Source organism: Dendropsophus ebraccatus, chromosome 3 (genome assembly GCF_027789765.1).
Source record: "Dendropsophus ebraccatus isolate aDenEbr1 chromosome 3, aDenEbr1.pat, whole genome shotgun sequence".
Lineage (NCBI taxonomy): Eukaryota > Metazoa > Chordata > Amphibia > Anura > Hylidae > Dendropsophus > Dendropsophus ebraccatus.
This window is the reverse complement of record NC_091456.1, coordinates 96,898,854-96,925,447: the sequence shown is the minus strand read 5'-3', so window position 1 is coordinate 96,925,447 and position 26,594 is coordinate 96,898,854. Positions and strand designations below refer to the sequence as shown.

The window sequence follows — 26,594 nt, the reverse complement described above, 5'->3', positions numbered from 1 at the left end:
CTTTACCTAATCCTCTTCTTCGGTGCAGCAAGGCCGGCGCCGCCATCTTGATTACGTCACTTGCGTTCCACCGCTGGAACGCAAGTGACGTAATCAAGATGGCGGCGCCGGCCTTGCTGCACCGAAGAAGAGGATTAGGTAAAGTATAAAGATACAGACTGCAGAGGCAGTTTGTATCTTCATAAATAGATTAGAGAAGAGGGACTTTAGATAATACACAGCGATCTTGCGCTGTATAGCGCGAGATCACTGTGTATTAACAGAGCGGCAGGCAAAGGATCATGGGAACCTTTCCCGCCACTCTGCATGACGGGAGTTTCCTGTCTCTTTTGAAAAGAGCCGGCTCGAGACAGGAAAGTAAAAAGGGAATAATTAAAAAACGTGACAATAAAAATAATTAATTATATTTGCAAATGTCAATAAAATTATGATTTTCATCTAATTAGGGAATAAAATATAGCAGAAAACAATACCACTACAAGAGGGCTAAGGAAGAGCAGCAAATACATAGGTCCTAATACAGACTGTCTAAGGTTGCCAATAGCAACAATACATCTCCAGACACCTGACAATAAATACCGTTCTGGTCCATTACATAAACACTAAGAGCGGCAATTTCAATTAATATCTGAAATCAAGAACTCAGAAACTGTATACACAGCATGCAAGGGCCCTGCATTGCTGTAAATAAGATACAGATAGTCTTATGTCTTTTATGTTTTTAATATACTATATGTATTTTTTATAAAAATTCTTTATACTGTTTACATAATTGATACTGTGTTCTATATTTTCTTGTATTTTATTATTATATAAACAAAATATATAACTTCTGGAGAGCCTACCATTATTATTAATACTACAATCACATTATTGACAGGTTTTATTAGGTGTAGATATAGGTAGTGCACTTAAAGTTTATATATATATATATATATATATATATATATGTATGTATATAATATATATATATATATATATATATATATATATATATATATATATATATACACACACACACATATACCAAGTGATCCACATACCTCAAGGTTGGGCTTACCACTTGAAATTGGAAGCAAGAATGCAATAGTATATCTTTTGGGGGGTTCGGAATGCACTATATGATAAAAGCGACATGATACCATTATTCTATAGGTCAGTCTGAACGCAACCATATGCAGGTTAACACAGATTATCTAATGTTATATATTTTTATGAAAGCCTTTTTTTTTTTTGCAATTAAGTATTAATTAAATGGCTCTATTGTGACTCTTATAACGTTTTAGTTTTTCACCTATGAGGCTGTATGGGGTGGAATTTTTTGCGCCATGATCTCTAGTTTTTAATAATACCATATTTGTGTAGATCGGATGTTTTGATCGCTTTTTATTAATTGTTTTCATATGTATAATGTAACAAAAATTTGCAATTCTGGTGCTTTTTCCCCACTTTTCGTTTACGCCGTTTGCTGTGCGGGTTGTTGATTGTCATATTTTAATGGATTGGACAATTACGCACGCTACGGTATTATGGCATAGGGAGGGGATTTTAACTTTTATTGGGGGAGGGGCTTTGGGGTATTTGCAGCCTGTCATTAACGGCAGGGGCCTGGCTACTGACTGTAGCCGCCCCCCACCTTCCATGAAGCGCCTTTCAGCTCCACACAGTGGTCATTTAAAGGGGCTGTCCAATGGTCTGAAAATTTTTTGTGTGTGGCTGGGGGTAAAAGAAAAATCTAAAATAAGCAATGCTCACCTGTCCCAATACACTGCACTAGTCTGACATCAACCGATACCTGCTTGTCACTGATTCTTTCTTCTTTTGAGGTGAGTCATCCCAGCAGGAACTTCCCACTCATCTGAAGCCTCTATTACACAGTGCAACTCAAAGGAGCAAACAAGCGCCAGCCTGTCAGGTTCCCTGCTCGCTGCTGGAGATATTACATGCGCCATCAGCAAATGAGTAAGAGAAGGGGGAGCTGCGAGGGGGGGGGGGGGTTGCAGGCTGCCCAGGTGATTGTTAAATTGTCCAGGCAGCCCATAGAAGATAATGGCGGTCTGCTGCCGTTACGCACAGCGGCAGCCGATTGTTGCCAGGTTGATCATTTGTGTTTCATCTTACACAAAGTGACTTTCAGCTGTAACCCCAAAAACAGGCGATAATCGCTTTGTGTAATAGGGCCTTAAGGCAGGACACTACTGATGAGTGAGCAGTTTCTGTTGAGATGACCCTTCTCAAAAGCAAGAATAATGGAGATAAAAAAAGAATCAGATGACATCAGACTAAGAGCTGCGGGGGATTTGGGCACGTAAGTATGAAGTATTTTTTTCTACACCATTTTGAAATATTAATTGCACACCATAGAACAATTTTCTTTCATTTACTCATGCTCTTATTTTATTCCAATATGTATATACACAAAATGGCTCCAGAATTTTTTTTTATCTATACCATCCCCTGCCATATATAAAAATATTATGTCCTTGGACATCCTCTTTAAGCTCTCTGTATGCTGCAATATTTTGTAGTTTCTTTGGAAAAAAAACATTTGACTATTAGCCATGTAAACATGCAGTTAGAAACAATGCTCCAGATTTATAACTCTGCATGAAACAAAAATGAGTCTGCTTTGCCCATAGTAATGTCTGTATACAATGAGGTAAACAGAGACAAAATGGTGCTCTTTAGACTATTGGGGTGGTATTACAGACTTATAAGTAACTTTAAAGGAAGAGTGGGAGTAACCTTCTCATGAACATGACACTGAGTTTTATAGTTTAGTGCTGGTTTCACACATGGCACTTTTTTTGAAAATTGCCATTGCAGTTTTTGTGTCAAAACCAGAAATGGATCCAACAGGAAAGAGCAGTACAAGTCCTTCCTTTATATTTCCCTACCTATATAATCCATTTATGGTTTTGGCACAAGAACTGCAGTGGCAGCTTTCCAAAAAATAAAAAACTGGCATGTGTGAAACCATCATAATAGGGCATTTACACAGACAGATTATCTGACATATTCTTGAAGCCAAAGCCAGGAATGGATTTTAAAAGAGGAGAAATGTTAGTCTTTCCTTTATGACCTGTTCTCGGTTTATAGTCTGCTCCTGGCTTTGGCTTCAAAAATCTGTCAGACAAATCTCTCTGTGTAAACACACCATAATGTTATAAGCATGGCCTACTAATAAAGGATATGTGCACACTAAAGAATCCCGACAAAACACCACAGCGGATTCCGCAGCTCACCCCCACTCACCCGCATCTCCGCTGCTCACATAGGCATCATTCTATGTTGTGCCAGATTCTGCTGTCCGCCCGAAGAATGAGCGGGTTCATTCTTTGGGCAGATGGCGTGATCTGGCAAACCATAGAATTGAGTCTATGGGAACAGTGGAGATGCGCGCAGCCACGAGCTGTCGAATCTGCGGTGGGTATTTCTTCGGGATTCCTAGTGTGCACATACCCTCTCAATGGAGATGAGAAACTGGTAGAAATAAGGTTAGAAGGTTATGTAGATATTGTGGCACTGCTATTATTCAAGCTTTTCTTTAATATGTAAGGAATATGTCTTTAGCATTTTTTAAAGAGGATGTACCACCTGGTACATCCTCTTTAACCTAAACCCACTGATCGAACGGCGCCGGCACGGGGAAGCCGGTGCCGCAGTCCCTTTTTCGGACCTAGGCCCGGTTCCCGTGCACGGCGCCGTTCTATGCACCGGAACCGGCCTTAGAATGAATGGAGCTGCGTCATCCAGGGGAGGGAATTCCCTACAACTGTGGGCGGCCTGGCCGGCCTCCAGTGCTTGAGCATCGGCCGGTTCCGGTGCATAGAATGGCGCCATGCACACAAAAACGGACCGCGGCACCGGCTTCCCCGTGCCGGCGCTGTTCGATCAGTGGGTTTAGGTTAAAGAGGATGTACCAGGTGGTACATCCTCTTTAAGAAGTCTGAATAGACCATCTCCCTGCATGTATTTATATTGAGTTTACTTATTACTTTAGAACACTCCAGGCCAAACTGATACACTTTGTTTTACTAAGGTATAGTGCATGACACACAGATCTGTCTTTGGTGTTTTTTTAATACCGGTCATGCATTGCCTCCTCTCAAGGCTTAACACAGCATATAACCAAAGGCGACATACTCTAAAGGCAGTCCATGCAGTTGCTATGGGGCCCGTTGGAGAGAGAACCCCTTTATTATTAGAATTATTTGGGGTCCCAGAGGTCAGGCCCCCATTGATTATAAAGTGATGGCAAGTGGTATGCTCTTTTTTATATCTTTTTTTTTTAATTATTTTAAATATCCTTTCCTCATTGACCCCCTTGCTAGAACAAACGTTCCAGTTATTGAAATTACAATATATAAATTTTCTTCAAGCTTCCAGCTTACATAATTTCATCTCTTACTGTCACCGGTTATCACCGGTTACTATTCAAGCTCTAGCAACTAGTGCTTGTAGCTAAGACATACAGTACCTCATATTCATACACCATAAAACAACCAGATACAATTTTACATATTTAGGCTATGTTCACACTACGTATGAATCCGTCCGTAGATCGTACATTTGCGGCTGAAACTACGGGCGTGGGAAAAATCGACATGCGGCCGGATGCGTACGAACCGCGAACATACGTCCGTAGTACAGTTATGCTTCCCTAGCTTGTTTCGAAGCGATCTGAAACAGGTCATTTACTTGGAAATCTTCGCCCAGCCCAATAAAACTCACAGAACCTTTTGGATCGAAAAATCAAGTTAAATTTGGCTGAAATAAGTACTTCATACGGGACCGCATGGAAATCCACGGCCGTGAGTTTCAACATTTCCATCCTCAAACAATGGTCTTGTTCATTTTTCACAGCGCCGCATACGATCCGGCCTTAAGCTCATACGTAGTGTGCATTGTGTGGCCGTATATCGTATACTTTCAAGCGAACGCATCAACCTCAAAACTACATGCGTATATTCGCGGTTCGCACTACGGCCGGACTTATACGCAGTGTGAACATAGCCTTAATAAAATAGAGTTCATAGTGCTATAGGATCCCTACTCATAATGTTGACACAAAATAACAATACACTATACCATGCTCAATCAGTTATGCACAATACATAATAGCCAGTCCATAAACTGTGCTATCAAAAAGGAGTTGAAATACGACAAGAGAAAAAATTGATGGGAGAATGGCACCTCACGTAATTCTTTTACATGCAGATTTATGAAATGAAAATATAGGTGGACTCTCACCTTTGAGCCCCTTGGGCTTTATGTGTATCACTCTGCTTTGGGGTAGCTCGTAGGGTCGGATGATGGCTGCCAGCCGAATGATCCAGGGAACTGTGCTTTCCCAGTGTCTGGGCCCATTGTTTCATGCATGGTAAAGAAGAAAAAAGTACCTAGGTAGGTATCCTGTAGCTGTCAAAAATTCTTTCAGAATTAATGGAGTATAAAAAATAAAATGGCTAATTTATTGGATAAAATCTGTAAAAATCTACATAAAATAAGCAGTTACGCGTTTCAAGAGTTCTATCTCCCTTCATCACATTGCATGTATTCTAATGAAGAAAAATTAAACATGCAATTGCTTATTTTATGTACATTTTTACAGATTTTATCCAATAAATCAGCCATTTTATTTTCATACTCCACTCGTTGTGAAGGAATTTTTGGCAGCGACAGGATACCTACCCAGGTACTTTTTTTCTTCTCTCCACTGCTAAAAGGAGTTGAGTCCGGCTTCCCAAATACTAGTCAAAGTTAAATAACTTAAATACCCATGTTATGTTGTGCCAAAGCTTCTTTCCAACACTGCTTAATTGATGCTTCCTCAGGGGGCTTCCTCAGGGGGCTGTAGTCTGTAATTTATATCAAAGGTATACTTTAACTGAATCTATAGAAAACAATTCCAGAAAATTGCGTTTTAAATAATTTATTTAAATGTTTACTTATTTTGCATTTTATTGCATGAAATAAATATTTAATATACCAAAACCAGAAAGCTTTGTTTGCAATTACAGAGGTCAGACGCTTCCTGTAGGCTGGATCCCGTCCTGGAAAAATGGGAGAAGTTTCCCAGGACTGGATCTAGCTTTCCAGGCACTTGGGAAGGAGCGCCACTAAGTTAAAAGGCAGCAGACTGTTAAGCCGACTGCCAACCTAACAAAGCGATTTGCTTCATTTTTACTGTAAATTAATTCATCTCTTCTAACAGGTCTACATAAACCAGTATTCTTGTTGGGTGGTAGGTGATCAAATACATATTTCATGGAATAAAATGCTAATTTATTATTTAAAATCATACAATGAGATTCTCTGTTTTTTTTTTTGTTTTTTTTTTTTAAAAAGGCAAGGTATTATTAACCATTAAGGTGCAAGTAGAAATGACTCCAGAAAATGCACAGGCATTGAATGTAATAAGTTGGGCCAGGACAGAATCCATCCATGTTCACTCTAGGAATAACGTAGGTAAGCAGCACCAAGTGCAACCTTTTATAGCAACAACATTCCCTAATGGAAGTGGCCTCTTTCGGCAGAATAATGCTCCCTGCCACACTGCAAATATATTTAAGAATGGTTTGAGGAACATGAAAAAGGGTTCAAGAAGTTGACTTAGCCTCCAGTTCTTAATCTAACCAAGCATTTGTGGCATGTGGTGGAAAGGCATGTCCAAACTACTTTGTAACTTTGGGGACTTATGGCTGAAGATTGTATGTGATTGTGTATATAAATATATACAGTACTTTCCAAAAGTTTTGGGCAGATGTGAAACAATGTTGCAAAGTAAGAATGCTTACAAAATTAGAATAGAAGTTTTTATCAATTGACAAAGTGCAAGGTGCATAAACAGAAGAGAATTCTAAGTCAAATAAATTTTTGGTGTGACCATCCTGTGGCTTCAATACAACTCCAGACATCTTGGAGAACTAACCATAGATTTTTTGTGAATGTTACTCTTTGATGATCTGGCAGCAGGCTGTCATGACAGGTACACTTTAAATATTGCCTGCAGGCATTTATTATTGTATCGATGTCAAGGCCCACAGCAAACTGTCTTCTGTTACAGCCAAATGTTAATAATAGTAAGGAGAGAAGTGTAGCCTGTTGGGTGTTGGCAACAGGTTTACCCAAGTAAATCCCATATAGTCGAAAGAGTGCAACCCAAAAGTCTTGATATTGGGGCAACCTCACCAGGTATTAAGAAAGCTACCTACCTCTTCATGACACCAACAATAAAGGTCAGAAGAAGTAAATGTGGTTCTGCAAAAATCTGGATGCCTAGGTAGGAAATACTCTCCACATGAAAGAAAGAAAGAATCAGGAGGAGTGATATTGAACCTCTCAGATTTTGTTTAATTGACTTTAAAATTACTAGGATCACCAAAATGGGCAAATTCTCACAGAATGAAGAGTAAGGATGTTTGGGGCTGAAACATATATAATAAGAGATCATCAGTAGAGCTACAGAGCTAATACACAGAAGTGTGAACGGCAGTGCTAGGTAATAAATGTAACAATGAGTTCATATAGCTGAGGGTGACCCCGTGGTGCTCATTTAAGTAAAGGGAAATTAGTTATAACAATTAATAAAAAAAGCGAATGGCACTCACCACTGGTATATCAATCAACACACAGTGTGGACATATTGGCAGACGCTGTACTAGGCTGGGTGACAGTCTGTTTCATGCTACTTCCGCTTCTATGGACGCGAAATAGTAGCAAGAAACAGACTGGCGCCCAGCCTAGTCCGGCATCTGCCAATATGTCCACACTGTACCGTTTTATATGGTGATATGTTTATATGTTCATATACAGCAATAAAGAAGATCTGGATGCCTAAAATATTCAGGTTTTGCCTAAAGGTGTTAGCCAAATGTTCCATCATGAGAATGTAGAGTAAAGGAGACAAGGGACACACCTGGTGTGTACCATTGTGTATAGCAAATGGATCCAATAGAATGCCATTTGCTCTGTCTCTTGCAGTTGAAGATAGAGAGACATCCCCTGGTCCAAGAAGTGGTAACCAAGTCTGTTTTGTTTTATGGTGGCCAACAGAATTTGCCAATGTACCCTATAAAAAGCCTTTTAAGCACCTACAGAAAGTAGGTACAGGGGAATTCCTGTTCAACCAGCATGAGAGATCAAAGAAATGGTTTGGAGGGTATTGTCCTTTGCCTCCCTACTTGGCATGAATCCCATCTGGTCCTTGTGAATAATATCTGATATAACACGCTTAAAGTGACTGTACCATCAGGCCCGGGCTAAAGCGCTAGAAGCGGGCTGACCCACCCCTAGTGGGAGGAAACCCCCGCCCCTCTATGATTCCGCTTCATTGATTCTAATGAAGTAGTGTCATCAAGGGGCAGGGTTTTGCTCCCACTGGGGGTGGGTTGGCCCGTCTCTAGTGCTTCATCCCAGGCCTGATGGTACAGTCACTTTAAGCGTGATTCTAGTAGCTTGGAGAATATTTTTATATCACAATTATTAAGCGATATTGGATGATAGCTGAAAAAGTGTACAGAATCTTTTTTGGCTTTGGGCAGAATCACCACATGAGTCTCCAATGCCTATTGGGGAAAGGGACAATCGGGGAAGATGCTCTTATAATAGGTAGTAAGGAGGGGAGTGATTTAAATTCTTTTTAAAAAAGAACCGTGAAGCAGCAGTCAGTCCCGGGCTCTTTCTGCCCATAACCCCTTAACGACCGCGAGTGTATATTTACGCCCTGCGGCCGCCTCTGGGTGCCACATGTAGCTCGGGACTGTGGCAATTAGCGGGCATGGTCCAATCGCCGTGCCCGCCAATTAAGGGTTCAGATGCAGCCGTCAAAGTTGACAGCTGCATCTGAATCCTTTATGCAGCCGATTCCCTGGTGTCTAGTGGGGTGGATCGCCCCCCCCCCCCCCGGACGTTGTCCTGGAGGAGCGATCCACACATCCTGCCTGGGCCAGGGTCTGCGCTGTAATGGCGCTGATCCGGGCTTGGCACTCGATTGCTTCCGGCTGCAGTAGCAGGAAGCAATCGAGTGCCTATCTCATTGATCTATGCTGTATAATTATACAGCATAGATCTCAATGAGAGATCAGTGTGCATATACTAGAAGTCCCCCCAGGGGGCTTCTAATATATGTGTAAAATAAATAAAGTGTTATTAATAAAAAGCCCCCTCCCCTAATAAAAGTTTGAATCACCCCCCTTTTCCCATGTTATAAATAAAAAAAAAAAATGTTTGTTATCACCACGTGCGTAATCACCTGAATTATTAATTTATTTCATTCCTGATCTCGCACGGTAAACCGTGTAAGCATAAAAAAATCAATCGATCAAAAATGCATATGCGCAATCAAGGTACCGATAGAAAGAACACATCATGACGCAAAAAATTACACCTCACACAGCCCCATAGACCAAAGGATAAAAGCGCTATAAGCCTGGGAATAGGGCGATTTTATGGAACATATATTTGTTAACAATGGTTTGAAATTTTTACAAGCCACATAAAAGAAAAGTTATACATGTTACATATCGTTGTAATCGCAACGACTTGAGGAACATATATAACAATATTTCATATTTGGAATCAATAAACTGTAGTTTTCATTGTGCTGGTATAGCTGGTTAATCATACACCTGACTATAATCCCACAAAATCCTTGATTTATCTGTAAGAATCCTTGAGTCTATCTGTAAGAATTGATATGGTTTTTAAAGTGTCACTGTCGTGAAATTTTTTTTTGCAGAAATCAATAGTCCAGGCGATTTTAAGAAACTTTGTAATTGGGTTTATTATCCGAAAAATGCATTTTTATCATGAAAAAGCAGTTTGAAGCTCTCCCCCCTGTCTTCATTGTTCTCCTATGGAGAGAGCTAAAGAAAAGACCAAAACAGGACAACAAAGAGTTAATCTACAAATCCCTCACGGGATATCTCCTGTGACAGTCACCAGTGACCTGTCTGAGCTCGGATTACAGCTGTCACCCAGCTCCCTGTAATTCTCTGTTATCTGCTTTCTGCTGCCGGCTAACTCCCTCCTTCCTCCTCCCCCCTCCCCTCTCCCTAGAACAGACAGGGTACGACTCCTGCAACAAGTCACAATTTTCAGATTTTTCAGAGTGGATGAAAAAGAGGAAGGAGGGGGGGACCTGGGAAAAGGCTTTTTACATGCAGAGAATGGCAGATTTGGCTAATAAACCCAATTACAAAGTTTCTTAAAATCGCCTGGACTATTGATTTCTGCAAAAAAAAAAAAAAATACGACAGTGACTCTTTAAGGCAAAGCATAGTCACACCAAATATTGCTTGATTAAGATTATCCTACTTTGCAACATTTTTTCCAAGGCTGCCTATATGTACAGTACACTAATTGGTGAATGTCCTATAGTTTTACATTAATAAATTGTTCTTACTCAAGTTAAATGTAAATATATTCTCCTTTCCCTCTAATGCTAAGCCTACAGGCTGCAAATTATCTGTGTTCTCCCCCTTCTTTGCCTTCTAGACAGCCCAAAGTTCAATACTAACCATTACTATGCTTTGAAGTGAACCTTCTCCATAGTTAATTACAGTAATTAGAATTTGTCCTGTTCTTTTATGTGGATATCGGTTGAGGAGAAGAAAATCCACAAAGATAATTGACATAGCATGCCTCCAGGTACCTCGTTGTTATGGAATGTTTATTGTTAATAGTGAAAAAATTTAAGGTAACAAAAAACAAAACGGAGAACTTTTTTTTTTTGTTGGATGACTTAATGCTTTTTCCAGTAATTTAAGAGTACTATTTTTTTTCTTTACCCATTTAGCTTTTCCCCCTTCTTTTGTCTATTGGCTACTGTACCATATGTTGTAGAACTGATCCCATTCTTATCTCTGCTTATTTGCACAAATTTGACTTATTCTCTGCATACTAGGGGGTACCTGATAGCTGCTCCATCAGTTTTCCGCTCAGGGGTTGAAGAAGCAGTGAGTGTTACCATCTTCAACACACTTTTGGAAACCAAGGTCCAGGTGAAGCTGGTGGTGAAGGGTGAGACTGTAGCCTCAGGTTATGGATCAGTATTAGGTATGTAAAAGTTTTTGTGCAATACATTATTTATGTATAGAAAATGTATAGTTACTAGTTTTTGCTGTACGTTAATGGTTCTTTTCTTTATCTATCCTAATGTTAAAGAAGCATTCCACATTATTTTGTACCCTGGCAGCAGGCTGGCGCATATACTTACCAGTGATGATCAGTGTCCCACGGCGCGGCTTCATTCTGGTCCTACATCAGCAGGGCCGGACTGGGACTGAAAATAAGCCCTGGCATTTCAGAGCCCACAGGCCCTCTCGCCATGCGGTGAAAAGTTATGAGACAATGTTTTGAGTGCAGCATGGCTACATGTTGTATCATCACGGCCATGACTGGACTTAGATAATAACACAGTAAATGGGGTCAGAAGCTTCTGTCTCTGTACTGTGTAGCGGTACTGCAGTTACAGGTCGTCACCACTACACAGTGTACAGAGACTTCTGTTTTTGGCCCCGGTCACTAATACCACTGCATACTGACTAATACCACCCCATACTGACCAATACCGCCACATACTGACTAACACCACCACATACTTACTAATACCATCACATACTGACTAACACCACCGCTGCTACTGAATAACATCAACTGTACACAGATCACTATCACCTCATCCAGTCATATAGAGGTAGCCCCAGCTCTACACAGGCTCTATACACCATATACATTACAGTACAGTTATATCAGGTGACTCACAGGCGACGTCTTCTCTGATTGGAGTTCTTTCCTTTTTATTTTCTTCTCCATCTGTCCTGGGCCATTATGAGAACTTTTCTCAGTCATGAATCCACAGAATCTGCCAGACAAACATATTAGGGTCCTCACTCTGGCACCATCCTCATCTCTCTACAAACTGCACATCTGTAATGGCCCCTTTACACCCTCATTTAGTGGGTAGGCTAGAGATTAGCGAACCTGCCGAGGTTCGGGTTCGTATGAACCTGAACTCTCTGCTTCTGACTGCCGCTGTCTGCCCACTCTGTGGCAAGGGTGGATACAGCCGGATGACCGCCTGGAAAACTGGGAGACAGCCTATGGCTATGGCTGTATCCCAGTTTTCCAGACGATCCTCCGGCTGTATCCACCCTCTTCACGGAGCGGGCAGACAGCGGCAGTGAGAAGCCGAGAGTTCAGGTTCATACGAACCCGAACCTCGGCAGGTTTGCTCAACTCTATATGTGACCCCCTTATAGTGTATACCCCCCTCTATGTAGCCTTCTTATAGATGTCCCCCCTCTGTGTATCCCCTATAGTATATGCCCCCTTTATGTTGCCACCTTATAGGTGGCCCCTTGTTCAGTCTTCCATATAGATGTCCCCATGTGCATCTATGTGAGAGCCCCCCCTCTGTGTAGTCCCCCTATAGTAGATTACACCCTCTGGGCATCCCCTATAGTATATGGCCTTCCTTTCTGTAGCCCCTCGATGGCCCCCTTATGTTTTCCCCCTTATAGATGGCTACCTTGTGTTGTCCCCCTTAAAGAAGGCCCCCCCATGCTGTCCCCCTTATAGATGCCCCGATATTGTCCCCTTATAGATGGCTCCCTATGTTGCCCCCCTTATAGATGCCCCCCTATTTTGTCCCCTTATAGATGTCGTTCTCTCCCCCTATTTTGTCCCCTTATAGATGGCCCCCTCTCCCCCTATGTTGTCCCCTTATAGATGTCGTTCTCTCCCTTTATTTTGTCCCCTTATAGATGGCTCCCTCTCGTCCTATGTTGTCCCCTTATAGATGGCCCCCTCTCCCCTATATTGTCCTCTTATAGATTGCCCCCTCTCCCCCAATGTTGTCCCGTTATAGTCCCCCTCTTCCCTTATGTTGTCCCTCTCTCCCCGATGTTTTCCCCTTATAAGCCCCCTCTCTATGTTGTCCCCTTATAGGCCTCCTCTCTCCCTATGTTGTTCCCTTATAGGCCCCCTCTCCCCTATGTTGTCCCCATATAGGCCCCCTCTCCCCTTATAGGCCCCCTATGTTGATCCCCCTTTTAGATGGCCCCCTCCCCCATGTTGTCCTGCCTTATAGATGGCCCCTCTTCCCCCATGTTGTCCCCCCTTATAGATGGCCCCCTCTCACCCTGTGTTGTCCCCCCTTATAGACGGCCCCTTCTTCCCCCCTATAGATGTTCCCCTCTCCCCTATGTTGTCCCCTCTTATAGATGGCCCCTTCTTTCCCCCCCTTATAGATGTTCCCCTCTCCTCCTATGTTGTCCCCCCTTATAGATGGCCCCTTCTCCCCCTTACCTTATGGATGGCCCCTTCTCCTCTCCCCCCTTATAGATGGCCCCTTCTCTCCCCCTCCCCTTATAGATGGCCCCTACTCCTCTCCCCCCTCCCCTTATAGATGGCCCCTTCTCCTCTCCCCCTCCCCTTATAGATGGCCGTTCTCCTCTCCCCCTTATAGATGACCCCTTCTCCTCTCCCCCTCTTCTAGATGGCCCATTCTCTCCCCCCTCCCCTTATAGATGGCCCCTTCTCTCCCCCCTCCCCTTATAGATGGCCCCTTCTCCTCCCCCTTTTATATGGCCCCTTCTCCTCTCCCCCTCCCCTTATAGATGGCCCCTTCTCCTCCCCATTTTATATGGCCCCTTCTCCTCTCCCTCCTCCCCTTATAGATGGCCCCTTCTCCTCACCCCAATAGATGGCCCCTTCTCCTCTCCCCCCTAATAGATGGTCTATTCTCTCCCTCCCTTGTAGATGTTCCCCTCTTCCCCTATGTTGTCCCCTTTTATAGATGACCCATTCTCTGTACCCCCTTATAGATGGCCCCTTCTCCTCCTATGTTGCCCCCCTTATAGATGGCCCCTTATCCCCCCTCCCTTATAGATGGCCCCTTCTCTCCCCCTCCTTTATAGATGGCCCCTTCTCATCTCCCCCTTATAGATGGACCCTTCTCCCCCCTTATAGATGGCCCCTTATTTCCCCCCTCACCTTATGGATGGCCCCTTCTCCTCTCCCCCTTATAGATGGCCCCTTCTCTCCCCCCTCCCCTTATAGATGGCCCCTTCTCTCCCCCCTCCCCTTATAGATGGTCCCTTCTCCTCTCCCCCTCTTCTAGATGGCCCCTTCTCCCCCCCTTATAGATGACCCTTTCTCCTCTCCCCCTCCCCTTATAGATGGCCCCTTCTCTTCCCCCTCCCCTTATAGATGGCCCCTTCTCTCCCCCCTCCCCTTATAGATGGTCCCTTCTCCTCTCCCCCTCTTCTAGATGGCCCCTTCTCCCTCCCTTATAGATGACCCTTTCTCCTCTCCCCCTCCCCTTATAGATGGCCCCTTCTCTTCCCCCTCCCCTTATAGATGGCCCCTTCTCCTCTCCCCCTCCCCTTATAGATGGCCCCTTCTCTTCCCCCTCCCCTTATAGATGGCCCCTTCTCCTCTCCCCCTCCCCTTCTAGATGGCCCCTTCTCCTCTCCCCCCTTCTAGATGGCCCCTTCTCCCCCCCTTATAAATGGCCCCTTCTCCTCTCCCTCCTCCCCTTATAGATTGCCCCTTCTCCTCCCCCTCCCCTTATAGATGGCCCCTTCTCCCCCTTATAGAGGGCCCCTTCTCCTTTCCCCCTCCCCTTCTCGATGGCCCCTTCTCCTCTCCCCCCTTCTAGATGGCCCCTTCTCCCCCCCTTATAAATGGCCCCTTCTCCTCTCCCTCCTCCCCTTATAGATTGCCCCTTCTCCTCCCCCTCCCCTTATAGATGGCCCCTTCTCCTCCCCCTCCCCTTATAGATGGCCCCTTCTCCTCTCCCCCTCTTATAGATGGCCCCTTCTCCTCTCCCCCTCTTACAGATGGCCCCTTCTCCTCCCCCTTATATATGGCGCCTTCTCCTCTCCCCCTCCCCTTATAGATGGCCCCTTCTCCTCCTACCCCTTATACATGGCCCCTTCTCTCCCCCTTCCCTTATAGATGGCTCCTTTTTCTCTCCCTCCCCCTTATAGATGGCCCCTTCTCTCCCCTCCCCACTCCTTATAGATGGCCTCTTCTCCTCTCTCCCCCCTCTCCTTATAGATAGCCCTTTCCCCCCCCTTATAGATGGCCCCTTCTCCTCTCCCCCCTTATAGATGGCCCCTTCTCCTCTTCCCCTTATATATGGCCCCTTCTTCTCTCCCCCCCCTTATAGATGGCCCCTTCTCCTCCCCCTCCCTTGTGCAAAGCAGATTAAAAAAAATGAAGAAACCCCCCCCCACACACACACAACTCACCTTACAACGAGCTCCCCCGTCAAGCCTCTCTTTTTCTGCAGTCTTTCGTCTGGTCTCGGATGATGCGACCGCTGGGTGTGTTGCGCATCATCTGGGGCCTGACTGGAGCGTTGTGTTATGGACTGGTCCCTTGCTCCTCCTTGCTCTGCCTTTTCCCTACAGTAGGGAAAGGAGTCGCCGGGTCAGGAGGAGCACAGGACCGGCCCCCCAGAAGCCACTGGCCCTTCTGGAATATGCCAGAAGTGCCCTATGGCCAGTACGGCCCTGTACATCAGCGTTCAAATCCTACGCATGGAGACGTCACAGCTTTTCTGACCCTTCTTCTTTCTCCAAGGCTATTAAAGGCAGAAAGTGGGGGTCTCAAAAGCATCTCTATGAGAGCACTCTCATAGGGATTTATTGGAGACCCTGACTTCTGGCCTCCTTAGCAGCTAGTCAGTTGGTGGAGAGGTCACGTGGGCACCCATGGGATTTGAACGGCACTGCAGGACTAAAATGAAGCTGCGCCGTGGCACACCGATCATCAGTGGTAAGTATATGAGCCAGCCTGCCGCCGAGGGACAAATTTAAAAAAATAAAGCGGAATGCTTCTTTAACCCCTTGTGCTTACCTAGATAAGGGCATATGAGATTAAAATAAGTATAGCCGTTTTTTCTCAAAATAGATGTTATTCCTTTCCATGGAATGCATCTGGTGATTCAACTATGTTTTTTTTTAATCTCAAACAATTTTGTCAATTACCATGTATGCTGAGATATACAATTCTTCATAATAAAACTACAATAAAGCTGCTTTTCTAATTGTCAATTTACCTTTAAAACCAATGTAATTGTTCTCCAAATCCAAACTTAGCCAACGACTGCTTGCATTATTCCTGCGATTAAGTGCAAATAAGATTTTATTAAATTTTAAACAACATGTTTTGACTTTTCCAATTCAAGGGAATTCCTTGAACAGCATGGGTTATAATCTGCTGCCATGGACAACAAGATTTCTACAAATAATGACCTGGAATTTCCAGAATCAGCATGATGTCTGACTCTGTACAGAATAGTAAAACTCTTTTTTTCTTTTAACAACAAAAAACTGTACAGAGAGCTATAGATTAACATATATTGGCACCCTACAAATGTTTGTTTTTGATGCCATACAAGATTTCCATGAAAGTTCAATAAATGGCATGGTAAAGGAATAAAATGTACATTGCATTTTGCAGACATTGGTCCTTGTTTTGGTCAGTATTTTTACCAAAACACAGAAAGGGGTGCAAACTTTTCCATTAAAGAAGTCTGGGGATCTAAATTTTTTTTCAAATGGCAGGTGCAGAGGGGAACATAATAAACAATCATTACTCACCCCTCCGCATGCTTCTGCTTTGCTGGATTGCAACTCCAGGACCCCCACCTGCACAACCCATGTCACGACCGATGATGGAGTGCCCATTCAGCCAGTCAGTGACTGGGGTGGTACAGCCAGGTCTGGCATTTTCCCCTGAGTTATAATGTCATCAGAACTAGGGAGAAAATGCTTTCCAGCGGGGTCCCCATGGGGAGAGGAAAGTAGTGATTGTTTTCCTTTCTCTATATCAGTTCCATCCCTGATTTTGGTAAAAATACTGACCCACAGTGAGGGCCAAAATACTGTGTACACATAGCCACTGGGTACTTTAAAAGAAGTCCAGTGAGGGAGGAACATATTAAACAACCTCTACCTACCTCTCCCTGTGCCTCTGCCCCACTGCCTTACCGCTCCCGGACTCCTGCTGGGCTGCTGGATCTCCTTCTCTAGCGTTGTCGCAACTTGGCTGATGGATTGTCTGTTCAGCCAGTCAGTGACTAGAGTAGGACACCGCTCCAGTCATTGATTGGCTGAGCGATCAATCCATCAACCAGGTTACAGTTGTGATAAACTCTGAACTCGATGTCAATACAGACATAAAGGCGGGCACAGCAAAGTCCTATACAAGAACAGTACACCATACCATACACCAGAACAATAGAAAGTAGAGGCAGCTCATACAGACAAAACAATATACAAGTGCATATAAAGCTCAAATAGGAAAATATATTTGAGCTTTATATGCACAAGTACCATATTTTCCGGCGTATAAGACGACTTTTTAACCCCGAAAAATCTTGTCAGAAGTCGTCTTATACGCTAGGTATGGTCACCCTATAGGGTGGGCGGGCTCAAAAGTGGCCCGCATCCCCACGGTATGGGGCGACCATTTAAAAAAAAAAAGTTAACTAACCTGGGCCCGTTCCCGGCCTCCGTGCGTCTTCTTCTCCGCTCCCGTTCCCGGCGCAGCCAGTGTAACGTACACTGACTGCGTCGGGGATGCCCGAAGCTCTGCCGAGCAGCCGGGCGTCTAATGGGAGACGCTTGGCTGCTCAGGAGAGCTTTGGAAGAATGAAAGAGGCTTCGGGTACTTCCGGAGCCTCCGGAAGCCTCTGTCATTTTATCGAAGCTCTCCCGAGCGTCTCCGATTAGACACTTGGCTGCTCGGGAGAGCTTCGGGCATCCCCAGCGCAGTCAGTGTACGTCACACTGGCTGCGCCAGGAGCGAAGAAGAATATGGGCGGAGGCCGGGAACAGGCCCAGGTGAGTTAACTGTTTGTTGTTTTATTAATTTAGCTGCAGTTTACCCCTACCTGTAACAAGGTGCCCAGAGTGCCCAGAGTTTCTCAAATGTAGTCACTGTGTAACCCCTTATAGCAGATTTTTTTCAGACAACAATATACTATTAATACGGTCAACAACCTTATGTAACTGCAACAGAGGCTGTTTCCAGCTTGAAGCAATATGTATTCTAGCTGCCAGTAGGATATATTGGGCCAGGTCTGAAAGGGAAGTCTGGAAGGTTTAATCCCAAAAAGGCAAGCCTGAGGGGTTTTAGGATATGGTCGGCCAATAACGTTTGTGATCAAGTGGACTATCGAAGTCCAAAAAGTCTGGACAATTGGGCAAGAGCACCAAATGTGGTGCATCGAGCTAGTGGCCGAACAACCCCTTAAACATAGCAGAGAGACTCCAGGATAGATGGCATGCAACCGACATGGAACATAGTATGCACGGTGTAGATCCTTTAGGGCTGTTTCAGTCAGGGAGACCTGCCAACTACCTTTGCTAAGAACCTCACTACTAATTTTCCATTGCAGTGGGGACAATGTAAAATGTAGATCGGTTTCCCATTGGACCATATAAGGGAGTTTTTGGTCTCCAAGTGGGGATGCTAACATCGAGTACAATAGTGACAACATTCCTTTCCTGGCAAGAGAATAAAGTGCCATGCGCTCAAAATCAGTAGGCGAGAAATTGGTACCCAAAGGGCAATAAGATTGTAGGAATGGAAAAAATTTTCCGTAATCGTAAGAATTCAGCTACAGGGTGCTCATGTTGTCGGGTAAAGGCTTCCAAGGTAAGTAGACGTTTGTAACTTAGAAAGTTATGTAGTCTGGTGAGGTATTTAGAAGACCACCATTGGAACTAGGTAGGTGAGAGATCAGGGGAGAACAAAGGGTTCCCCAATATAGGTAGTAGGGGGGGTGATAGTAGATTGTAAATTTTTCTTCAAATGAACCTTCCGCCATGGGGCTAATGAATACAGTAATATCTGGGCTGAGGCAAACAGGACCACATTACGGCAGTTAGTGTATAGGGTCTCACCAAATCAGACTCGAGTTGAACCCACCGTGGCTGATAGTCGTTAGAGTGTACCAATAGTAGTTGAGCAAATCAAGCGGCTGTGTAGTAGTGGCTAAGATGGGGTACCGAGAGACAGCCATCACTTTTATGAATTAACATAATCTTTTGTGCTATGCGGGGTTGTTTCCCATTCCAAATAAATTTCAGAACATCTCGCTGTAGGCTTTTAAGGTCAGATCGCACCTTGCCGATAGGACATGTCGGGCATATATGTAACGCCTGGAGTAGTGGATCCACTGGACCGTCACCAGCGATGGCACTAACCTCACCAGGGAGCGGAGTCTAAGGGGCCGCTGGTTTTCACCAGAGCCCGCCGCAAGGCGGGATGGGCTTGCTGCGGCAGGCGACCCCCAGGTCGCTACCCCTGGCTTGGTTGCTGGTGACGGCAGGCGAGGCGTGGCAGGAGCAGTAGGCAGGAGATCGTGCAGGCAGAGGACAGAAGGCGTGCTCGCAGGTGGCGGACAGGACACAGGAACAATGGGAAGGCAGCGGGCAAGGATAGGGACAAGGACTAAGGACAGGAACCAGGGACAAGGACTAAGGTCAGGAACAACAGGGAGCTGGGCCAAACGCTATGGGAAGCATGTAGAGGCTCCAACACAAGGGACAGGGCATGCTGGGATTTATAGGGGAGTGATTGGTGCGACTAACCAATTAAGGGCGGACTGGCCCTTTAAATCTGAGACAGCCGGCGCGCCCGTGCCCTAGGAGGCGGGGACGCGCGCGCCGGCCGGCACAGACCGAGACAGGAACGGAGGAGAGGTGAGGCACCCCAGGGGCCGAACTAGCAGCAGCGCCGGGTCCCTACGAAAGGACCCCGGTGGCTGCATGGGACAGGAGGCGGTCGCGGCGGCGACCCGGAACGCGGGAAGCCGCCGCGGCCGTGACAGTACCCTCCCCCTTTGGCCTCCCCCTCTTTCTTGCCTGCAAATGGCACAGGAAGCCACAAAGTTTTTGACATCTTGGAACAAACTGGGCCACCAGTAGTGGCGGGAGATCCATTGCCCGGTCTTTCGGACTCCAGGGTGCCCGGCCTCCAATGAGGAATGTCCCCACTTCAAAATCCCTCTTCGAAGCGCAGGGTGAACATGGGTCTTTCCGGGGGGTATTCTCTGAAGAGTAGAGGTGACGACTGATACTAGGCGATCAGGAGGTATACTGTGGCGAGGGGATGTGTGTTTGTGGATGAGATCCTTCTCGGCAGAGAAGGCATCCGCCAAGTCTTGGTCTTCTGCCGGTAGGCCGGATAGAGGCTTGGCGGGGTCAGGTGACGACACCGAGTACTTGGTCTGAGGTGACTTGAGACACTGGTTGGAACAGTCCTGACCCCAACTGATAATCTCCCCGGTTCTCCAGTCCAGCTTAGGAGCATGTAATTGCAGCCAAGGGAGTCCCAGGAGGATGGCGGGGGAAGAATGGGGCAGGACGTAGAAGGATATCTTTTCCTGATGTAAAGGACCCACCTGGAGGACCAGAGGTGCGGTCTGGAAATATACCTGGTCGGCAAGAATCTCGCCCGTGACCGAGGAGATAGTCAGGGGCCTGGCTAGTTGGATCACGGGTAGCCGCCATCTTTGGACCAATGTTGCCGCAATAAAACTGCCTGCTGACCCCGAATCGAGAAAGGCAGTAGACTGGTGATTTTGTCCTGAGGGTGACTGGATGGAAACCGGCATAGACAAACTAGGAAAGGTAGCATTCACACCTAGGGACACCTGTCCCACCGGACCTAGGTGCGAGCATTTCCCGGACGTTTGAGGACGTAGGGGACATCTCATCCGAAAGTGATCCGAACCACCGCAGTAGAGGCAGAGATTCAGCTCCAGACGACGAATTCTTTCATCAGGCGTCAGGTGAGCCCGTTCCACCTGCATGGGAATCTCAGGAGAGGGCTGGGGCACCGGAAAGTCAGGATTCTGGAAAACCGGCGCCAGCTGGTGATGGCGACGGGGCAAGCCTAGTAGATGTTCATGCCGAACCTCCTCCTCCCTCTCCGAAAAACGAGTATCAACTCTGGTGGCCAGTAGGATGAGTTCGTTCAGGGAGGTGGGTAGGTCTCGGGCGGAAAGCACGTCTCTCACCCGACTAGACAGGCCCTTCTTGAAGGTGGCTATTAGAGCCAGTCCTATTAGAGCCAGTCCAATTCAGCCGCCAGGGTACGGAACTAGATGGCGTAATCACCAACAGAGGAGCTCCCTTGAGAGAGGTTGAGGAGAGCAGTTTCAGCTGAAGAAGCACGGGCAGGTTCCTCAAAGACGGAGCGAAACTCGAATAAGAAGGTTCGGAGATTGGCAGCAGCAGGGTCATCTCGGTCCCACAGCGGCGTGGCCCAGGCCAGAGCTCTACCCTCTAATAGGCTGATGATGAAAGCCACTTTAGAGCGCTCAGTGGGAAACTGATTGCTTAGAAGTTCGATATACATAGTGCATTGAGTCAGGAATCCTCTGCACAACTTGGAGTCACCAGAGTATTTGCTTGGGAGAGCCAGTAGAAGTCTCGAGGTAGTTGCAGGTGGTGATAGGCGCTGGGCTGTAGTATGCTGCTGTAGGGCGGCAGTCAATTGCTGGATTTGCTGCGACTGTTGCTGGATCTGTTGAGCCTGTTGAGCGACCACTCTGGCGACGTCACGGAGATCAGGCACCTCGCCGGGATCCATGGTTGGAGCCTACTGTAACGCCTGGAGTAGTGGATCCACTGGACCGTCACCAGCGATGGCACTAACCTCACCAGGGAGCGGAGTCTAAGGGGCCGCTGGTTTTCACCAGAGCCCGCCGCAAGGCGGGATGGGCTTGCTGCGGCAGGCGACCCCCAGGTCGCTACCCCTGGCTTGGTTGCTGGTGACGGCAGGCGAGGCGTGGCAGGAGCAGTAGGCAGGAGATCGTGCAGGCAGAGGACAGAAGGCGTGCTCGCAGGTGGCGGACAGGACACAGGAACAATGGGAAGGCAGCGGGCAAGGATAGGGACAAGGACTAAGGACAGGAACCAGGGACAAGGACTAAGGTCAGGAACAACAGGGAGCTGGGCCAAACGCTATGGGAAGCATGTAGAGGCTCCAACACAAGGGACAGGGCATGCTGGGATTTATAGGGGAGTGATTGGTGCGACTAACCAATTAAGGGCGGACTGGCCCTTTAAATCTGAGACAGCCGGCGCGCGCGCGCCCTAGGAGGCGGGGACGTACGCGCCGGCCGGCACAGACCGAGACAGGAACGGAGGAGAGGTGAGGCGCCCCAGGGGCCGAACTAGCAGCAGCGCCGGGTCCCTACACAAGGACCCCGGCGGCTGCATGGGACAGGAGGCGGTCGCGGCGGCGACCCGGAACGTGGGAAGCCGCCGCGGCTGTGACAATATAGTACAGATTTGAGGGTCATGGCATTGGTCAGGATCCAATCAATCCGTGTGTAGTGATGGTGAGAGGGAGAGTAATAGGAGTAACCTTTGGCCATACCAATAAACTCCTGCCATGTGTCAGCAACGCCTAGTTCCTGAAAAGATTGGGTCTATATGGTTGATTAGTGCCCGTCCTCCTTAGTGGGGCATTATTAGCAGTGGCGGTCTTTGGCACCAAGCACCCCAAGCAATCGCTTGGGGCCCCCAACATCCAGGGGGGCCTCCACGCCCCGCTCTTGTGCTCAAGACCGCTGGACAGGGCTGCTGCCCCTCTCCCTGCTGCCATCTGAACAGCAACAACAGTAGAGGGCTTCAAAACAGGGCTAGACAAGTTCTTAGAGCAAAATAATATAAATGCATATGTATAGAACCTATCACCCCTCCCCCTTCCCTGTATGTATAGAGCCTATCACCCCTCCCCCTTCCCTGTATCCATCCCCTCCTTGGTTGAACTTGACATGTCTTTTTTCAACCGTATTAACTATGTAACTATGTAACTATGAGCACTCGTAATGAGCGCTCACAGTTACATGCAGCAGCACTGACAGGGCGGGAGACATTGGCTCCCTTCCTGTCAGTCACTCTTGTGGCCGCAGGAAGGGTTTTCCCTGCGGTGACAAGTGGCAGCTTTGTCCTTGTGGTGCCGGCCCTCCAGTGACATCACTGGAGCATCGGCGCCAGGACAAGGGGAGTGCGGCCTCTTGTGATCGCAGGGAAAATCCTTCCTGCGGCCACAAGAGTGAAGAGAAGAGGAGACGCCCGGACCCAGGTGAGTATAAGTGTTTGTTTTATTGTGTTATATACTATATGGGAGGGGGAGCACACAGGGGTCTGTTTAACGAGGGGAGCGCACATCGGGGGTATATAAATGGGGGGGAGCACACAGGGGGGCTATATAACAGGGGGAGCACACAGGGGGCTATATATAACTGGGGCTTCACAGAGGGGTCTATATACTACTGGGGGCAGCAGAATGGGGTCTATAAACAACTTGGAGAGCACACAGGAGGTCTATATCCAAGTGGGGGAGCACACAGGGGGGCTATATACTACTGGGGGAGCACACAGGGGTCTATATACTACTGGTTGGGCACACAGGGGTCTATATACTACTGGGGGAACATACAGGGGGTCTATATACTACTGGGGCAGCACACAAGGGGTCTATACAATACTGGTGGGGCACACAGGGGGTCTATATACTACTGGGGGAACCACACAGGGGGTTTATATACTGCTGGAGGAGCACACAGGGGTCTATATCCAAGTGGGGGAGCACACAGGAGGTCTATATCCAAGTGGGGGAGCACACAGGGGGGCTAAATACCCCCGAGGGAGCACACAGGGGTCCTATATACTTGTGGGGGAGCACACAGGGGGTATATACAACTGGGGGCAGTACACAGGGGGTCTATATACAACTGGGGCAGCACACAGGAGGTCTATATACTTCTGGGGGAGCACACGGGGGGGCTATATATAACTGGGGGAACACACAGGGGTCTATATACTACTGGGGGAAGCAAACAAGGGGTATATACTACTGGGGGCAGGACACAAGGGGTATATACTATTGGGGGCAGCACACAAGGAGTATATATTACTGGCAGTAGCGCACAAGGGGTATATACTACTGGGGGCAACACACAGCGGTCTATTGTTTTGGAACGCGTGTCGAGGGGGGGCCCCAGAAATAACTTCAATTGGGGCCCCAGAAAAGCCAAGACCGCCCCTGATTATTAGGCCTATCCAGTTTACCATTGTAGACCAAATCAGCGTTTCATAAGAGAAGGTAGATAGTGTAGAACATAGCGTGGTAAAAAAAAACGGATTATCAGTAGGCGCATAAGAATTATGCAAAGAACAATGCAAACCTGTTTACCATACAGCTGCTCCATTAGTATGAGGAAACGTCCTTCTGAGTCAACGATCTGTGACTGTAGGGTAAAGGGAAAAGAATTATGGAAAAGTAGCATCACTTCTCTAGATTTGGAGCTATAGGGAGCTACATAATAGTAGTGGGGATGAAAATGTTGGGTTGTGACTGTGGAGTAAAATGACATTCTTGCAGTGCTATTATGTCAGGCTTATGGCGTACATAATCCCTAAAGGCTGTCCTCTTGACTGGGGAGTTGGTAAATCATAGTTGTAATCTGCTGTGTACATCCCCTTACCCTTCCAGAGGTGGGCGGTGGTAATCTGTGGGTGTCCTCAAACATAGTGACATCACATTAATGATAATAAACATAAAAAAACATGGTGGGCACAAAACAATACATTGCACTCTGACAGACAATTAAAAAAGACCCAAAAGACAAAGAAACAAAACAGAAACGACAAACAGAATTGTGGTGGAAGGAAAGCTGGAAGTCCATCCAGCCAGCAGCTTCCCGTCATACCCTGAGGTATGGTAGGCAGCATGGGTAACTATCTGCAATCGGCAACAGAACCAGTCAATCAAACCAGCAGAAGTATAAAGAAAAAATGATTAAACATGGTAAACAGTAATGCAAGGCATCGCAGGTATCCCGGTATTCATACAAAACACTCATGGAGGTGCAGGGTCCTCATCAGCACGGAGTGATGGTCGGTGGGCAGTGGCGGATTATAATGTGCGCAGTTTGGGCTGCCGCCGGGGCCCGGGGCTCCAGGAGGGGCCATGCCACGCCGACCACATTATAATCCCCCACTGACTCTCTTGAACGCCCCCCCCCCCCCCCCGGCTGGTGCGCGGCTGCCGGGGGTGTCCCGTCCTATTCCCGGCAGCACGCGTACCAGAGAGCTCCCTGTGCACCTGTGGCTGTGACTTCCAGCGCACGGGGAGCTCTCTGATGTGCGCGCTGCTGGGGATAGGACGGGACCCCCCTGGCAGCCACGCATCAGCCAGGGACAGACCAGGAACCGAGAGGCTCGACAGGGGAACGGATGGCAGGTGAGTTGTGTTTTTTTTTTTTTGTGTTATCTGCTGACTGCTGTGCACAGAGGGGGAAGAGGGTGACCATCTATAAGGGGGGGAAGAGGGTGACCATCTATAAGGAGGGAAGAGGGGGATGAGGGGGACCATCTATAAGGGGGGAAGAGGGGGACCATCTATAAGGGGGGAAGAGGGGGACCATCTATAAGGGGGGGAAAGGGGGACCATCTATAAGTGGGGGAAGAGGGGGACCATCTATAAGGGGGGGAAAGAGGGGGACCATCTATAAGGGGGGGAAGAGGGGGACCATCTATAAGGGGGGGAAGAGGGGGACATCTATAAGGGGGGAAGAGGGGGACCATCTATAAGGGGGGAAGAGGGGGACCATCTATAAGGGAGGAAGAGGGGGACATCTATAAGGAGGGAAGAGGGGGACCATCTATAAGGAGGGTAGAGGGGGATCATCTATAAGGAGGGAAGAGGGGGGGCATCTATAAGGGGGGTGAAGAGGGGGACCATCTATAAGGGGGGAAGAGGGGGACAATCTATAAGGGGGGGAAGAGGGGGACCATCTATAAGGGGGGAAGAGGGGGACCATCTATAAGTGGGGGAAGAGGGGGACCATCTATAAGGCGGGGAAGAGGGGGACCATCTATAAGGGGGGGAAGAGGGGGACATCTATAAGGGAGGAAGATGGGGACCATCTATAAGGGGGGAAGAGGGGGACCATCTATAAGGGAGGAAGAGGGGGACCATCTATGAGGGGGGGAAGAGGGGGACCATCTATAAGGAGGGGAAGAGGGGGACCATCTATAAGTGGGGGAAGAGGGGGACCATCTATAAGGGGGGGAAGAGGGGGACCATCTATAAGGGAGGAAGATGGGGACCATCTATAAGGGGGGGAAGAGGGGGACCATCTATAAGGAGGGGAAGAGGGGGACCATCTATAAGGGGGGAAGAGGGGGACCATCTATAAGGAGAGAAGAGGGGGACCATCTATAAGGGGGAAAGAGGGGGACCATCTCCTATAGGATTAGCACCCTCCTCTCCTGACATCCTCTGTGCTGCTGTGACCTCCCCTATAAGATCAACACCCTCCTCTCCTGACATCCTCTGTGCTGCTTGGACTTCTCCTATAGATCAGCACCCTCCTCTCCTGACATCCTCTGTGCTGCTGTGACCTCCCCTATAGATCAGCACCCTCCTCTCCTGACATCCTCTGTGCTGCTGGGACCTCCCCTATAGGATTAGCACCCTCCTCTCCTGACATCCTCTGTGCTGCTTGGACTTCTTCTATAGATCAGCACCCTCCTCTCCTGACA

General features: G+C 47.2%; 1 protein-coding gene across 2 annotated transcripts in view; it reads left to right on the top strand.

Moving 5' to 3' along the window:
* The window catches only part of CPAMD8 (C3 and PZP like alpha-2-macroglobulin domain containing 8), a 131,672-nt gene that overhangs the window by 7,865 nt on the left and 97,213 nt on the right, over positions 1 to 26,594 (top strand). For both annotated transcript variants that reach the window (XM_069962282.1, XM_069962281.1), the window contains exon 2: positions 10,910 to 11,061. In XM_069962282.1, coding sequence (XP_069818383.1) covers positions 10,910 to 11,061 — 152 coding nt within the window. The remainder of the gene's footprint in view (positions 1 to 10,909; positions 11,062 to 26,594) is intronic.